The following is an 18,101-nucleotide window of genomic DNA, read 5'->3' on the forward strand; positions in this document are numbered from 1 at the left end:
CAAGTCCATTTTAAGAACAGGTTTTGGTCTTTCCCACATATTCTCACCTCCCCCACGTCAATTACCTGTACCTTTTCTCCTCATGACGATTGTCACATCTCTCGGGCTTTGGATGGAATTGTTCGACCATTGCCTTCATCTATGCTGTCCAGCTACATCTATGGGGAACAACTCGATAGACACTCCGCTCTCAAAAGTAACGTCGTCCAGTATACGCCGTCATCAAGTTGCGAGCACATGTTCAAATCTCCAGAAACGACGTCATGATAGAACAGTGTTTTATCTTTTAATAAACTACACTTCATTTTATTGTTCTTTGGGATTTATAGTGTAGCTATCTACATATCTATATATATATCAGTACATACAAGTACACAACTTGTAAACAAACAGGTAAAGTTCACTAGAAGCAAACATCCACCACAAAACACCACCATTCATTAAGCTGGCCTTCATGCGGTCTGTTCAAGATGTCAGCAACATTTATTAGCTCACCGGGTCCGAAGGACCAATGTGAGCTTATGCCACACCATGGTGTCCGTCGTCCATCCGTCGTACGTACGTCAACAATTTATTCAAACGACTTCTTCTTCTGAACCACTAATTGGAAATTAACAAAATTTGACTGGAAGCATCCCTAGGTGCTGGGGATTCAAAATTATACAAATGGTGGGGCTGACCCTCCCAGGGGCTGAGGGGCGGGGCCAAATGGGGGTAATTTGGCTTTAATGCTTTAAACGACCTCTTCTCTGAAACTAAGACATAGATATCAACCGTATTTGGTTGGAAGCATCCCTAGGTGGTGGGGATTCAAAATTGTACAAAATGGTGGGGCTGATGGCTGATGGGTAATTTGGCTATATTGCTTTAAGTGACTTCTTCTCTGGAACTAAGACATAGATATCAACCGTATTTGGTTGGAAGCATCCCTAGGTGGTGGGGATTCAAAATTGTACAAAATGGTGGGGCTGATGGCTGATGGGTAATTTGGCTATATTGCTTTAAGTGACTTCTTCTCTGGAACTTAGACATAGATATATCCACCATATTTGGTTGGAGGCATCCCTAGGTACCTTAACCATAACATGCAAACCCATATTATCCCCACCCTATAATATACACATACATTGTATGCATTTGTTTGTTATGAAGAGAATAATACATTTAATATGATTTATCCAGGATCATAACATGGAAACAGTTCAGATCTTTATGCTACATTTTTATCTGGAGAAATACACGTTCAAGCTGTCTGATTTGCCATCCACCCATTTTAAATGCTGACAGAGTCAAAATTACGAAATATTTGCAGTATTATGTACATGCACAATGCAAATGTATATTTGTCACGATTGCGTAAATATCCAGGTGAGCTATGCAGGCCCTATGGGCCTCTATTTAAGTTGATAATCTACAAGTCAGGTAATCCATGTTGAGCCAACATGAGATAAGTACATTTTCCGAAATGTTTGTTTCAGTTTTTCCCTGTGGACTACGAGTGTATCTCCAGCCTGGTGACGTTCGAACATCTCATCTACCAGTGTCGGAACTGTCCCATCCTGCCCTCCCCGGTGGCTGACTCCCAGTCCTCGCACTCCTGGTAGGCAAAGCGGCCATTTCCAATCATGGCAAACAAATATATTGAAATGCATTTTCTTTATATCAGTTTATATGTAGTAATCTGAATATAACCTTCGAAAAACTGTTTCTGTAGATTTTCATATTAAATAGTAATTTATTAAATCATATCCTGTTTTAATTTTATGACAGAAAACATTTAGTTTTGTTTACAAAGTAACACACTCATTCTGGCATACAAAAACTGAATGGATTATATAATGACATGTTTCCATGGCAATAGTTGTTTGACTGCCCTGGCAATACTTGTGACTATCTGGAGGAACAGGCTCCTGTGCCAACAGTGCAAGAGGCATCGGTGTAATCTTGGACATTTATCAAAATAGCTCAACACCACAAGTAGATATTCCAAAGGTACATGGGATATATGAAAGTGTGGAAGGGGAGATGCTTAGCATTGTTCCAGGTGGATACATTGAAAAGTAGGAATTTCTTTTGTACATCTCTCCATAGGTATGGTTTAGTCAGAATTGAAACAATTTTGTTTTGGTGTTGATGACTGTATGTACATGTACATGTATATGTGTTCCATCAAACATCTGTATCCACCAAGAGTCCTTTAATTTTGGATTCATTTTGAATACAGCCCCCCAAGTCCACGGTTCCGTAAGCAGTATGTGCGAGATGACAGTCGGAGGCTGGAGACATCCATCTTCAACATCCCCTTCCCCTTCGACCTGCTGGCTCTCCTTCCCAAGTCTCAACAGGCAGAGCTACTCTTCTCCACCTTCATACCGCCAGGTAAGTGACAAGCAGGTGTTGCATTCATACCTCCTCATGTCAGTCACTGTTTTCACTGGTTCAAGTTCATCATTTACAAGCCACTGTCATATAACTGGAAAGCATAGCCCCAAGTAAAGCAAACACCATTGAAAAATGTATACTAGTGCTACACTCTATTCTATTCTTTATTCTAGGTTCTGACCATTTGGTATTCAGAAAGGGACTGAGATTTAGATAAAGGAAGTAATTTGTTAATGAAATACTGAAAAATGTACTATGGCCCTCAGGTTTTACAAAACAATAACTGTTCACTGGGCATGCAGCATTATATGCATGAAAAATGTCTTGTAGTTCCTGAAAAAATTGTTTAGTTCTTCTACTCTGAGAAAAAATTGTCTCTTACAAAAATCCCAGGTCCCTTAGAATATTTATGTTGCTTGAAATTACATCACTCACTGCAGCATTGCTTATCCACATGAAGGCTGAAATTACTTGCTGCAGCATTGCTCATCCACATAAAGGCTGAAATCACTACAGGAAATTTTTTCATGGTACATCATTAGAATGAGTTTATGTCAGCATATTAGGGTTTAGTCTACACATTCAGAGTACCGGTAAGGTAATGTCAATCAGTGATTGTTTTGTTCATGCTTTTCAGCTAAAATAACCTACAATGCAGAGGATGTTCCCATTGATCCCAAAGGCTCCAACAACCAACTGTTTGCCATTTTGTTTGAAAGTCTAAAGGGAACAGGGCTTCTCAGTAAGGAAAATGTCCATGACAAAGAAATCCCACTCACCTCTGAAGACTGTGCTAGGTTTCTGAACCTCCTCAAGTCCAGGAAGAGAGATGCTAGCAAGAACCCCCTCCCTTTCAACTTCGTCAATAATATCCATGAAGCAACACCCTTACCAGAAGACAAATCCACAACTGATGCCAAAACTTCCGACCCCAAATCAGGGAAGGACTCGGAAAAGGTTGATAAGGAAAGTAAAGTTCTAGGAACCCCAAAACTGAAGGATTCCAAACTAGGCAACTTTGAAATAAACTCTCCATTTACAAGTTCTCCTTTGAACAAGAGCTATGGTGCTCCTATTAGGCCTTTGGAGAAACAGCCATCAGATGAAGAGGCTGCTTATCCTATGTGGAGATGCTTTGCTTCTGCAAAGACAGACACTCACATGTTCCTCACATTTGTTCCAGCAAGTTTTGATGATCTCCTTCTACTCAACAGTATTACAGAGTTTGGAAAGGATGTAGCTGAAGAGCCTGGGAATAGAGAAAAAACAGCAGAACAAACAGTTGAACAGCCTGATAAGGTTTCTGGGGTGACTCAACCTTCTTCTCCATCCAAGCCTGCGACAGATTCTGATGTGGAGCAAGATTTGAGAGATGTGGAGGACGAGACATCAGTTGATCCTGGAGTGGAAGATGAAGCTCATACTGTCATCCCGGAAGAAGTTGAAGGAGGTTCTGATCTGCAAAAGGGATCTTCCGAAGTTTCAGGAGATGTTCCTGATGGTGCTGAAGTTCTGGAAGACGAACCATCTCAGCCACGTCCTTTGTTACTGCCAATATATGTGTACGATTGCTACCAGCATAATGTTGTGGACTCGCTGGTCAACAGGTGGGACTTCACCCAGTATGAGGACATCTATGAGGACATGTCATTTGACATGGCTGATCTCGACAATACTCAGTCTTATGGCAAAATGACGGCAAGTCCTCGAGGTCGCTTGCTGTCTTGTGACAATGAGGACAGTGTAAATGAAGAAGAGAGTGACATTCACAGGTTGAACTGGAGGTCATCCTTAGACCGGAGATCTAATGACAGCATGTGTGAAGGAGGATCCTCAGCCTTCAGGCAGCATTGTGTGGTCATCTCAGAGACATACCTCACATGCTTTGTTACTGGTGAGTTCATGGTCAACAAGTGCTTTTGGTCTTTCCTCCAGGAGTGTAAGTAATAATAAGCGTGAACCAAATGTAAAGTTTCTGATAATTGGTTGTGACATTGGGAAGCCTTTCCCCATTTTCAGGGAGAATAGTTAAGAAATTTAACAAATAAACAAAACTGTGTTGAAGATTAGAAATGTGTTGCTCTGGAAACTGAAGTCCTTCATTCATTCACAAAGATGATTATATCTTCATGATCTTTGATTTTTTCAAGATCAAATGCAGTCAGGTGCATAAAATGTAAAGGTATTAAAAAATCAGGATATCAGGATGGCACTTTCCTTATATGTTTTATAAGCAACTAGTTGGGATTCTTTCTGATTCAAGTTTCTCTCTATTATTCTTATAAAATTGATCTGTAAGTTCTCAAGTGATACTGAAAAATAGTATTGTTGAGAATTCATGTTATGAATATCATTTGTGAGTGACTTCTCCCTCCATCATCAACTTTTCACAGGAGTGTTCAAGAGCCTACAGCAGTGCTTCTATGTCGATCAGCGGGACGTCAATGCAGCCATCAACAACATCTGTGAGGAGTCGTGTCCCCTGGAGACAGACATGACCTACTTCCTTCAGGCATCCTGCGGTCACTTCCAGCACATCGCGGACAAGGCCCGGAAGGAGAGTGGCACCACCAAAGAGGCGGTCAAGCAGCCTCGGAAACTGTCCGTCAGGTTCATGGATATGGTGGAAGACACTGATAGGTGAAATCTTAGACCTGAGATTTAAGGTTTTATATGAGTAATGGAGATCTTGGGTACTAGAAAGGTGGTGACAAATGTCTGCATTGTGAATCAACTACCTCAGTTTTAGGGCATATTGCTACATGTTCTCTTGTTTTCTTCTAATTGTTTGTCCTTGCCTGGGAAATTAATTTGTTGGCATCTGTTGACAAGTTGATGAGGACACACACAAAATGACACAATGTTGACCTTTGTCAAAGTGTTGATGCGTTTTATGTTTGAGAGGATTGAAATAGCTGCATTAATTGATATTTGATGTATGTTTCAAAAAAAAGATTTTCCCAGTTGGCTAAAATCTGATGTAAACTCATTTATAAGCATCCATGTTGGCACAGTTTAGGCAAGGAAAGATAACTCTTCTGTTATCTTATGTTATATTTTTTTACTATACAAAACCAAATAGTTGTGATCCCAGGTTGTTTATTGCAGGTTTTATTCTGGATGGGAAACTTCCCTTTATCTCTTCATGACCTTGGATCGAGTGAGGTTTGTTCAAATTCTCGCGAACAAGCTGTTACCCTCGTAGAATGAAGAAGGTTGTTCTGAAAGCTCACCTTTTGTTTTGTGGTTGCAGTGATATAGATGTGCTCGACTCCAGGATACCAGCCGTGCTGCAGCTGCCCAAAGTGTCCACCACTCTGACCATTCCACTGAAGGGGGCTTGTCCTTGTGACATAATTGATGGTCTGCGTGAACTAGTGCGATCCAAGTTCCTGGGTATTGTACAGAAGTGGTTCCGCCCAGTCCCAACCCACCCTGACTTCTACTTCTACTGCTCGGACAGCATGTTGCAGGATGTCTCAGTGAGTGAATCCACCCACAGTAGTATCCCATTCTTGTCCCCTCTATAGGTATCCTTGGGCAGAATAGGTCCCAAATACCCCATGCTTTTCCCTCCATATAAGCTTTGGGCACAGAAGTAGCCCAGTACTCCGTGCTTGTCCCTCAATAGATTCACTTGGGCAGAATAGGTCCCCAATACCCCATGCTTGTCCCTCCATATAACCTTTGGGCACAGAAGTAGCCCAGTACTCCATGCTTGTCCCTCAATAGATTCATTTGGGCAGAATAGGTCCCCAATACCCCATGCTTGTCCCTCCATATAACCTTTGGGCACAGAAGTAGCCCAGTACTCCATGCTTGTCCCTCAATAGATACCCTTGGGCAGAATAGGTCCCCAATACCCCATGCTTGTCCCTCCATATAACCTTTGGGCACAGAAGTAGCCCAGTACTCCATGCTTGTCCCTCAATAGATTCACTTGGGCAGAATAGGTCCCCAATACCCCATGCTTGTCCCTCCATATATACCTTTGGGCACAGAAGAAGCCCAGTACTCCGTGCTTGTCCCTCAATAGATTCACTTGGGCAGAATAGGTCCCCAATACCCCGTGCTTGTCCCTCCATATATACCTTTGGGCAAAGAAGTAGCCCAGTACTCCATGCTTGTCCTTCTATAGGTATCCTTGGGCAGAATAGGCCCCCAATACCCCATGATTGTCCCTCAAAAGATACCTTTGGGCACAGAAGTACCCCTGTACCCCATACTTGTCCCTCCATAGGTATCCATTGGCACTATTGGCCCCCATGCAATACTCCATACTTGTCCTCCATAGGTACCCTTGGGCAGAATAGGTCCGCAGTACTGTTTACTTGTCCCACCATAGGTATCCTTTGGCAATACTGGCCCCAGTACCCCACACTTGTCCCACCATAGGTATCCTTGGGCAATATTGGCCCCAGTACCCCATACTTGTCCTCAATAGGTACCCTTGGGCAGAATAGGTCCACAGTACTGTTTACTTGTCCCGCTATAGGTATCCTTGGGCAATATTGGCCCCAGTACCCCATACTTGTCCTCCATAGGTACCCTTCGGCAGAATAGGTCCACAGTACTGTTTACTTGTCCCGCTATAGGTATACTTGGGCAATATTGGCCCCAGTACCCCATACTTGTCCTCCATAGGTACCCTTGGGCAGAATAGGTCCACAGTACTGTTTACTTGTCCCGCCATAGGTATCCTTGGGCAATATTGGCCCCAGCACCCCATACTTGTCCTCCATAGGTACCCTTCGGCAGAATAGGTCCGCAGTACTGTTTACTTGTCCCGCCATAGGTATCCTTGGGCAATATTGGCCCCAGCACCCCATACTTGTCCTCCATAGGTACCCTTCGGCAGAGTAGGTCCGCAGTACTGTTTACTTGTCCCGCCATAGGTATCCTTGGGCAATATTGGCCCCAGCACCCCATACTTGTCCTCCATAGGTACCCTTTGGCAGAATAGGTCCGCAGTACTGTTTACTTGTCCTGCCATAGGTATCCTTGGGCAATACTGGCCCACACATGGGCTTATGAATGCTGACAATGCTAATGCCTTCATAGGTGCGGGCAGTACTGTGAATAAGTAGATAGATTGGTACAATTCAGTGGTATTTTCTATCCACTGCTAGTGTTTATTGAACACATTTGGAGTATGAGAATATTTTGCACAATACTTCTTCACTCGAGTGGTTTTAAAGAACAACTTGTGTCAAGTGTTCATCAGTGTTTTACTTTGAATGACATGGAAATTATCCATTTCATCTGATTGTAAGGTGTATCCTCTCTAAGACTTACCATCTGATTGTAAGGTTGATTTTTGACTGATGTAGTGTGTATCCTCTCTTAGACTTACCATCTGATTGTAAGGTGTATCCTCTCTAAGACTTACCATCTGATTGTAAGGTTGATGTTTGACTGATGTAGCGTGTATCCTCTCTAAGACTTACCATCTGATTGTAAGGTTGATGTTTGACTGATGTAGTGTGTATCCTCTCTAAGACTTACCATCTGATTGTAAGGTTGATGTTTGACTGATGTAGTGTGTATCCTCTCTAAGACTTACCATCTGATTGTAAGGTTGATGTTTGACTGATGTAGTGTGTATCCTCTCTAAGACTTACCATCTGATTGTAAGGTTGATGTTTGACTGATGTAGTGTGTATCCTCTCTTAGACACCATCTGCTGGTAAGGCTGATGTGTTTGACTGATGTATCGTGTATCCTCTCTCAGACACCATCTGCTGGTAAGGTTGATGTTTGACTGATGTAGTGTGTATCCTCTCTGAGACTTACCATCTGATTGTAAGGTTGATGTTTGACTGATGTATCATGTATCCTCTCTGAGACACCATCTGCTGGTAAGGCTGATGTGTTTGACTGATGTATCGTGTATCCTCTCTCAGACACCATCTGCTGATAAGGTTGATGTTTGACTGATGTAGTGTGTATCCTCTCTGAGACTTACCATCTGATTGTAAGGTTGATGTTTGACTGATGTATCATGTATCCTCTCTGAGACACCATCTGCTGGTAAGGCTGATGTGTTTGACTGATGTATCGTGTATCCTCTCTCAGACACCATCTGCTGGTAAGGTTGATGTTTGACTGATGTAGTGTGTATCCTCTCTGAGACACCATCTGCTGGTAAGGCTGATGTGTTTGGCTGATGTAGAGTGTATCCTCTCTGAGACACCATCTGCTGGTAAGGCTGATGTGTTTGACTGTTTCAGCTGGAGGAGAGTCAGGAGGATGGAGATGTGTCTGACAGCCAGCATGGGGACAACGCAGGTGGGGAAGCAGCATTTACTGTGGTGGCAGTCTAGTTAGGTTTAGACAACACTAGTTTTACATTTTTCACAGATGCGTCAAAGCCACAATCAGAAAGTAAAATGAAATTTGTTTTACTTGCCTCCTCACACTATAAGATAAAAATTTACTACAGAAAACTTAATCTTACCCCCAAAAACCTGTTAACTAAATGTATTGTTTTGCAAAACTCTCAACAGAACAAAGACTGATGAAAGTAAATACGTGTATTTATTTTTACACTCTAAACTGATGTACCCAAACAACTTTATGCCAAGTATAATAAAAAAATGATATTTTTATTTATGAATCTTAAATAAACAAAGTTATTTTGATGTATGAAAGCAAATTTTATAGAAAACAATCTATGCCATAAGATTAAGAAAAATGGTGTTATTGCCATTGAATCTGTAAGCTATAAAATTATTACAACTTGTGTAATCACCATTGAATGTTTGGAGCATCTGATAATACACCAGTAAGTGCTTTGTTTTCATGATAATGTGGAAGTGCATCTCAACAGTTCATGGCATCTAAAGGTTGAGTGACTGAGGGACTACTCTCAAGGGTCTATTGCCTATGTTAATATATACATGACGTTGCAGTTAGTACCTTGTGTGAAACAGATACTGTTTTAACATTATAATGGCAATCATAAACTTTTATGCTATTGTGCTTCATAACATTTAAAATAGCAAACTTGTACATAGTAATATTTGAACGACTTTTTGAAGGCTGCTAAGATTGTATGGTTCACCTGAACAGCCAATGTTTCTATCCAGACACAAGCCAGACAGAGCACACAGATGATGAGTACATTGAGATCCGCCCCGAAGAAAAGTTGTTACGAGACGGTCACTTGCAGGAGGACAGCACGTCGGTGTTGTCCAGCATGGGGTCCTCTCATTCATCAGAGTCGGAGCTTGACCTTGACCTGACCACGGAGCAGAAGGAGGAAGAGGAGCCGCTCTTCATCCACTTCACATGCTCCATGAAGAATGCAGGCAGCTCGCACTTCGTCTCCATCAGAACACTGCCACAATGTCTGGGTATGCACTAGATGATCCACTTTCTTTCTTTTGTGTCTTTCTTTTGAATCAACTTGAATGGACAAGGTAGGATAATTGCCCACAGAATATTTCACAGGTAAGTTTTGTGGAAACAAAATGAACTGTATGCCATATGTTTGTACAGTTATTATCTATATGTCCTAAGAAATCAGCTAAATATCAGAAAAATGCTTCATGAAATCTCAAGAATGAAACATTTTTGTCTTTCCCATACATTAGTGTTGCATAATGACACAAATTAAATGACTTTTTCTATGTTCTGATAATACCGCCGACTCTAATGGTATAAAAAAGATACAGAAATAAGTTATAATGAAATATCACTCAAATATATTCGTGTTGGAAAGAGGCCGGATTCTTGCGAAAAACAAAATACATTGTGAAGTGTTTACCCACAAAGTTTGATGCAATGTAGACCGATTAGAGTAACAACCCTTCAATATGACATATCCGGATGCACAGTCGTTTTGGTGGGAAAATGGTGAAGAGTCATGGGAGGTAACTCTGATTCCTTTATGTGTTGGTGAGTTTATTTTTACATGATGATGCCTTCATTCCTCAGTTGACATTTGGACAAAGATTGAAGAGGAGGTCAGCAACCTTGACCTTGAAAATATGAGGTTTACCTTCGACATCAACTGCATGACACTGCCCAGTGAGCTGGACGTCCCACTGATTGGCAAGCCGTCATACATTCGGATGTTGTCGGGGACAAGCGTCAATCCTTCATCACCCAACAATGAAAGTGACCAAGAAGACGCTGCCTTCTCTGTCATCTCTTCAGATGGGTAAGCGGGGAAGTTCAAGGTCGTCCATGATGGTTCTGGGCAGAAGATTTCCAAGGTGTCCATATTTCTTGTTTGAGATGACCAAAACAGGGGTTAGGTTGACGTTCTAGCTGAAGGTTGTGAAAAGTGATGGCTGACCAACAGGGCAGTAGCAGTTTATTTTGTCGTGGCTGTTTATTTTTGGATGATGAGGTTGTCGATGAATGCTGACACTGTTGGTTCAACTGGCATGATTTCAGTGTTTGTAGAAACTATTGTAATATTCCTCAATGTGGTCGAAGAGTATAAACTGGTTTGCTGTTGCTATTCTATGCATACACAGATTTAAAGTATAGATGAAGTATTTTTATATTAGAATATGCATGGAAATGGGAAAAAAAAATGCTATTGAAAAAGCACAACTGATCTTCCTGATTCGACACTGTCTTGTCATGATACAGTTCAGGTCTGGGTATGGATGGTCATGGAATGTGCTTGTATTGCAACACTACCAAGACTAAATAGGAATACGTTTCTGATGATAGTTTTAACTTCAGCTTTAGCAAGCCACTGATGGGGGATCCTATTGGCCACCTGCCCAAGGTTCAACACGGAGCTGTCCTAAAGTGTAAGGAAGAGGTAAGTTTCTGTGTCTGCCATTAGTCCAGTGTCAGCTCACCTGTGTTAGCTCACCACCTGTGTCAGCTCACCACCTGTGTCAGCTCACCAGTGTCAGCTCACCTGTGTCAGCTCACCTATGTTAGCTCACCACCTGTGTCAGCTCACCAGTGTCAGCTCACCTGTGTCAGCTCACCTATGTTAGCTCACCACCTGTGTTAGCTCACCACCTGTGTCAGCTCACCTGTGTCAGCTCACCTGTGTCAGCTCACCTATGTTAGCTCACCACCTGTGTTAGCTCACCACCTGTGTCAGCTCACCTGTGTCAGCTCACCTATGTTAGCTCACCACCTGTGTTAGCTCACCACCTGTGTCAGCTCACCTTTGTCAGCTCACCTGTGTCAGCTCACCACCTGTGTCAGCTCACCTCCTTTGTCAGCTCACCTGTGTTAGCTCACCACCTGTGTCAGCTCACCTGTGTTAGCTCACCACCTGTGTCAGCTCACCTGTGTCAGCTCACCTGTGTTAGCTCACCACCTGTGTCAGCTCACCTGTGTCAGGGATTCTGGTTGGAATTGGTCCTGAGGAACCAATGCCTGCCATAAATATTGCTGAGTGCGGCATTAAACAACAAACAAACAAACATCATAAGAAGCGACTAACGAGATCAGGTAGTCAGACTCACTGATTTAGCTGATGCATGTCATTGTATCCAACTGCAAAGATAGATGCTCATGATGTCAATCCCTGGATTGTCTAGTCCAGTCTCAGACCATAGCTGGAATATTGCTGAGTGTGTAATTAAACAACAAACACACAAAGAAGCAAGACACTAGTATCCGAAAGAGTTATGTCAATGTATTCATCACTAGTTGAGTGTCAGGAAGAGTTACGTCTATGTATTCATCACTAGTCGAGTGTCAGGAAGAGTTACATCTATGTATTCATCACTAGTCGAGTGTCAAGAAGAGTGACGTCTATGTATTCATCACTAGTCGAGTGTCAGGAAGAGTGACGTCTATGTATTCATCACTAATCGAGTGTCAGGAAGAGTTACGTCTATGTATTCATCACTAGTCGAGTGTCAGGAAGAGTTACGTCTATGTATTCATCACTAGTCGAGTGTCAGGAAGAGTTACGTCTATGTATTCATCACTAGTCGAGTGTCAGGAAGAGTTACGTCTATGTATTCATCACTAGTCGAGTGTCAGGAAGAGTTACGTCTGTGTATTCATCACTAGTCGAGTGTCAGGAAGAGTGACGTCTCTGTATTCATCACTAGTCGAGTGTCAGGAAGAGTGACGTCTATGTATTCATCACTAGTCGAGTGTCAGGAAGAGTGACGTCTATGTATCCATCACTAGTCGAGTGTCAGGAAGAGTTACGTCTATGTATTCATCACTAGTCGAGTGTCAGGAAGAGTTACGTCTATGTATTCATCACTAGTCGAGTGTCAGGAAGAGTTACGTCTATGTATTCATCACTAGTCGAGTGTCAGGAAGAGTTACGTCTATGTATTCATCACTAGTCGAGTGTCAGGAAGAGTTACGTCTGTGTATTCATCACTAGTCGAGTGTCAGGAAGAGTTCCGTCTCTGTATTCATCACTAGTCGAGTGTCAGGAAGAGTGACGTCTGTGTATTCATCACTAGTTGAGTGTCAGGAAGAGTGACGTCTATGTATTCATAACTAGTCGAGTGTCAGGAAGAGTTACGTCTATGTATTAATCACTAGTCGAGTGTCAGGAAGAGTTACATCTATGTATTCATCACTAGTCGAGTGTCAGGAAGAGTTACGTCTATGTATTCATCACTAGTCGAGTGTCAGGAAGAGTTACGTGTATGTATTCATCACTAGTCGAGTGTCAGGAAGAGTGACGTCTGTGTATTCATCACTAGTCGAGTGTCAGGAAGAGTGATGTCTATGTATTCATCACTAGTCGAGTGTCAGGAAGAGTTACGTGTATGTATTCATCACTAGTCGAGTGTCAGGAAGAGTTACGTGTATGTATTCATCACTAGTCGAGTGTCAGGAAGAGTTACGTCTATGTATTCATCACTAGTGGAGTGTCAGGAAGAGTTCCGTCTGTGTATTCATCACTAGTCGAGTGTCAGGAAGAGTGACGTCTGTGAATTCATCACTAGTGGAGTGTCAGGAAGAGTTACGTCTATGTATTCATCACTAGTCGAGTGTCAGGAAGAGTGACGTCTATGTATTCATCACTAGTGGAGTGTCAGGAAGAGTGACGTCTATGTATTCATCACTAGTGGAGTGTCAGGAAGAGTGACGTCTATGTATTCATCACTAGTCGAGTGTCAGGAAGAGTGACGTCTATGTATTCATCACTAGTGGAGTGTCAGGAAGAGTGACGTCTATGTATTCATCACTAGTCGAGTGTCAGGAAGAGTGACGTCTATGTATTCATCACTAGTGGAGTGTCAGGAAGAGTGACGTCTATGTATTCATCACTAGTTGAGTGTCAGGAAGAGTTACGTCTATGTATTCATCACTAGTCGAGTGTCAGGAAGAGTGACGTCTATGTATTCATCACTAGTCGAGTGTCAGGAAGAGTGACGTCTATGTATTCATCACTAGTCGAGTGTCAGGAAGAGTGACGTCTGTGTATTCATCACTAGTGGAGTGTCAGGAAGAGTTACGTCTATGTATTCATCACTAGTCGAGTGTCAGCAATTGTTATGTCAATGTATTCCTGAAATATCAGTATTCCAGTTCAGCCTCTCTGTGCAAAGTTGCCTCACTCAGCCATACCAAGGATCTTTATTTCCACAATTAGGATCTTTGGTCTGTAGCTCAGCACCAATACAAAGAATTTCACCTTAGCACTAAAGTTCTATTTGCAACATCATTTTGCACTCGAACTGTTCGCAAGTTTAGCTTTGACACACTGTTTGTGAAGGCAGTGTTAAATCCCATCTCTTGATCAACTCTGTGCTTCAGATCGAGTGGCTGCTGTCGGATGAGATCACCTCGTCCCTACGGAATCTGCAACCCATCAGTGCTGATGCTCTCAAGTATGTGACGGAGCACATCAAGTCGTCAGTACAGGCGGGGAAGCCAGCTTGTGTTCATGACAGAGTTGACCTCATGTTTGTCTACGGAGCCGACCAGAGCCTGGGCAGGTTCACAGAGGTCAGTATTTATTCTCTTAGTAATATTATAACTTTGGGATGAAGATCAGTTTCTCGTTGTTTATGTCTTTCTCTGTGTCATCATATATTGTGGAACCGCTGATCAGGGGTGAGTGAGTGAGTTTTGTTTTACGCCTCTTTTAACAATATTCCAGCAATATCACTGTGAGGGACACCAGAAATGGGCTTCACACTTTGTACCCATTTCGCGAATCAAACCCGGGTTTTTGGTAGACAAACTAACGCTTTAACCACAAGGCTACCCCACTGCCTCATTGACCAGGAAGGGATTCATATGTGTACACCGTCTGTGTTATCATTCAGTACTATTTCGGTCCTGCCCCACACTGAAGCACATGTAGCACATGTCCTTGTGTATACATGAAGGCACTAGGGGTCAGGTCTTTTAAACAGCAATGACACCTTCACAGTAAGGAGGTGATGTGGTGTCAAGCACAAACAGCATCCACCTACATATTTTGTATTGTCTAACCATTGTTATGATGGCACTTTTTGCTGTTCAGGAGTTTGAGAGGATGCATCTACCTGGGTATCACTGGACCAAGGAGGGAGACTACTACTTCGTCATCATTGACCGGGCACGGGCTATCCAGCTGCGGCAGCATGCCCGGGATCTCAAGTCTGCCCTGGCCGAACTGGAGTCTGGAGACATCCCGCCGGGGTGGAAGGACCCCACCTGCCGACTGTTCCCAGCCATCGAGGAGAGGAGCAACAGTCTGCCCAGCGTTCTTCATCCTGTTGACCAGTTGACCGCCAAGTGTGTTGACTCTCCTGAACCCATCACTCCCGAGAGAGAGGATTTCAGGCAGAGAAGCTTCTCAGATGCCAAATTCATGGCTAGGCCAGTCGGAAATGATATTGATTCTGATTCTGTTGATGTCAAATTGTCGAAACCTACTGAGTTGACTCTCCCAGAGATGGTTTCAACGTCTCATATATTGGACATCCCCAAAATTGATAGAGATCCTGTGGAGAGTGGAGAAGGATCTTTGAAGAAGTCTTCAAGTTTTGCCGGATTTCAGGCAGAGACACAGCATGAAGAGATCCAGCAGACAACAGGGGGTGGTTTGACGACCCGCCCCACCTTGCCACATGTCCGAGGTCGGCACTTCTCGGCCCCATCAGGACAGGGAACTCCACACAGCAGGTCCTCGACTCTGCCGCACACCCCCTCCTTGTTCTCCTCCAGGGGAAGCTACACTGAAGATGGTAAGGCTTATCATACAAATTTGAAATAAATGGAATGTAAGATTAGTTTATAAATTGAGAATAGAGAAAACCATTGCTAAGTGCCAGTTCATCTGCTGAACTGGAGCAGCTACAAGTATGGATATGTAACACATGGCAGTGTGAAGCCGGTTATTATTGTTTCATGCCTGTCCATCTTATTCAGACAATACTTAATGATTATTTGTTCCTGCAGGGTATGATGGGGACTCCAGCGATGGTGACCTTGATGACACAGCCTCCACTAGTGACAGCGTCCCCTCACATCCTCGTCTGCCCAAGTTCTGGCTCATCCTTCAGATCAGCCAGGATCACACTGACATATTCTTCCACACCAGGTCAGATGAGAACAAGATGTCATTACTTTCTCTTTTAAAAATAACTTTTGGTGGATCTTATATGTACTTATCAACACCTTACTGCACCAGTTTTGTTCTTGATTGGGTATTGTCCTTTCATTGTAAAATTGTACACGTTTTCAACTCCTTTGGATGATGACTTCATCAATAATGCCACCAAAACATGCTCAGAATTAACTTAATTAATAATGTCACTTTCCCCCTTATTCACCTGGGTATATTTACTGCCATTGTGACAGCCATGTTGAAAGTTCTGCTTGCTTGTAGTTGGGCCTCATTGATACATATTGCATTTTAGGATAATAACTTGTCATTTATGATAATCATTTCAAATTTGATCTATCAATAATTAGGATAATGGTGTAAGAGTACAATATCTTATTAACCTACAGATTTCTATGTGTGGATTGTTATGTGAAATAGCAATTCTTCATTCTTTTATTGGGCTATGGTGTGGCATCGTGGTTAAAACATTAGTTCTAAATGTCAAGAATGCTGGTTTAATTTCCTACTTGATCACAAGGCAAGAGAGTTAACTGACTTTCCTCCCTTGCCAAGGGACTAACAAGTCTATGCATAGTCCAATCAAAATTGCGTAACAAAATCAACACCCGGTTCATAAACTGCCGTGCAGATTTCATTGATTGCAGGATTTGCAAAGCATGTGTACTGTCAACATAGCGTCAACAGATATTTACCAATTTTTTTTCTGTTTTAATCAAGGTGCTTACTTGGTTTGATGCACTACACGAAGTAAGACCAGTCTTATTACAATAGAGATCTTGATTATAAATCAGATCGTCTTGACTTTGCTCCACCATTTTGTTTAAAGCAAATGCAAGTGATATGAGGTGGAATCTGTTTGGTCATTAGGAGGGACATTGAAGAGACTTAAATCATAATAGCCACTGGTTCGGCAAGGGTGGAAACTGGACTTTTACAGTCAGGTAACTCCCTTGCCTCTGGAAGATGGTTTACAATGTGTTCAGTCTGTACTTGGTGTTCTCCATTATAGCATGGCTGGGTTATTGCTGTAAGGGGGATTAAATCATATACATTTGCTCCATTTCTTTTTTTTTCAAAATACATGTTTTAGGTATATAAATGTCTTGTCGTGACTTCAGAGAGACAGGACATGAGGAGGGAGAGGAGACGGTGCACTACCAGGCCCTTCTGGAGCTGGTCAACAAGTCCATCAACAAGATCTGCATCAAGGTCAACCAGGTCAGCTATCTGTCAGCTCATATTTGGGGCAGCCCTCTGTTTGGTCACCATTCCATTGCAGCCTGATTCAGCATTCAATTGTTTATCTTATTATATAAGGTATAAATGTGTCAAGAGGCATATGCTTTATGGGAAGGGAACTTTGGTATGTTGTGTACCTCACTAGGGCCTTATATTACTTTGTTTTAGAAAACCATAGTCAAAATAAAGTTATTGAAAAAATTCTTAGAAGTTTAATTTTATCCCACACTTTTGGTCAGTTGTATACCTGGTCCAGGTGTTGGCAGGGCAAGGGAGGTAACTGTGTTGAGTAACAATATCACTCATTGACCTGGTCCAGGTGTTGGCAGGGCAAGGAAGGTAACTGTGTTGAGTAACAATATCCCTCATTGACCTGGTCCAGGTGTTGCCAGGGCAAGGGAGGTAACTGTATTGAGTAACAATATCCCTCATTGACCTGGTCCATGTGTTGGCAGGGCAAGGGAGGTAACTGTATTGAGTAACAATATCCCTCATTGACCTGGTCCAGGTGTTGGCAGGGCAAGGGAGGTAACTGTGTTGAGTAACAATATCCCTCATTGACCTGGTCCAGGTGTTGGCAGGGCAAGGGAGGTAACTGTGTTGAGTAACAATATCCCTCATTGACCTGGTCAAGGTGTTGGCAGGGCAAGGGAGGTAACTATAATGACTCTGTCTCTGCAGCAACTCCTCCTTGAGGACCTGAACGACACCCACATGTGTAACAACCTACTGGTCCCCGAGGCTGACGAAGACATCTCCTGGGCGGACAAGAGGACACTGTCGGGACGCTCAGCTCCAGACAGTAAGTACAGTTTCAGGAGTTGCATGACACAGGACGTAAAACTTCAGGCAGTAAGTACAGTTTCAGGAGATGCATGACACAGGACATAAAGCTCCAGACAGTAAGTACAGTTTCAGGAGATGCATGATACAGGACGTAAAGCTTCAGGCAGTAAGT

At 42.7% G+C, this 18,101-nt stretch overlaps 1 protein-coding gene across 3 annotated transcripts in view; it reads left to right on the top strand.

Annotated features, from left to right (window-relative positions):
- Nucleotides 1-18,101, top strand: part of LOC124121185 (KICSTOR complex protein SZT2-like) — a 162,020-nt gene that overhangs the window by 71,954 nt on the left and 71,965 nt on the right. For all 3 annotated transcript variants that reach the window (XM_048399868.1, XM_048399869.1, XM_048399870.1), the window contains exons 21-34: nt 1,479-1,600; nt 2,225-2,379; nt 3,020-4,276; nt 4,776-5,022; nt 5,636-5,864; nt 8,613-8,670; nt 9,471-9,737; nt 10,321-10,546; nt 11,083-11,164; nt 14,101-14,292; nt 14,816-15,521; nt 15,736-15,877; nt 17,023-17,122; nt 17,825-17,945. In XM_048399868.1, the coding sequence (XP_048255825.1) occupies nt 1,479-1,600; nt 2,225-2,379; nt 3,020-4,276; nt 4,776-5,022; nt 5,636-5,864; nt 8,613-8,670; nt 9,471-9,737; nt 10,321-10,546; nt 11,083-11,164; nt 14,101-14,292; nt 14,816-15,521; nt 15,736-15,877; nt 17,023-17,122; nt 17,825-17,945 (3,904 nt within the window). The remainder of the gene's footprint in view (nt 1-1,478; nt 1,601-2,224; nt 2,380-3,019; nt 4,277-4,775; nt 5,023-5,635; nt 5,865-8,612; nt 8,671-9,470; nt 9,738-10,320; nt 10,547-11,082; nt 11,165-14,100; nt 14,293-14,815; nt 15,522-15,735; nt 15,878-17,022; nt 17,123-17,824; nt 17,946-18,101) is intronic.

This window comes from Haliotis rufescens, unplaced genomic scaffold (assembly GCF_023055435.1).
Source record: "Haliotis rufescens isolate VD_foot unplaced genomic scaffold, xgHalRufe1.0.p SCAF_2, whole genome shotgun sequence".
Classification (NCBI taxonomy): Eukaryota; Metazoa; Mollusca; class Gastropoda; order Lepetellida; family Haliotidae; genus Haliotis; species Haliotis rufescens.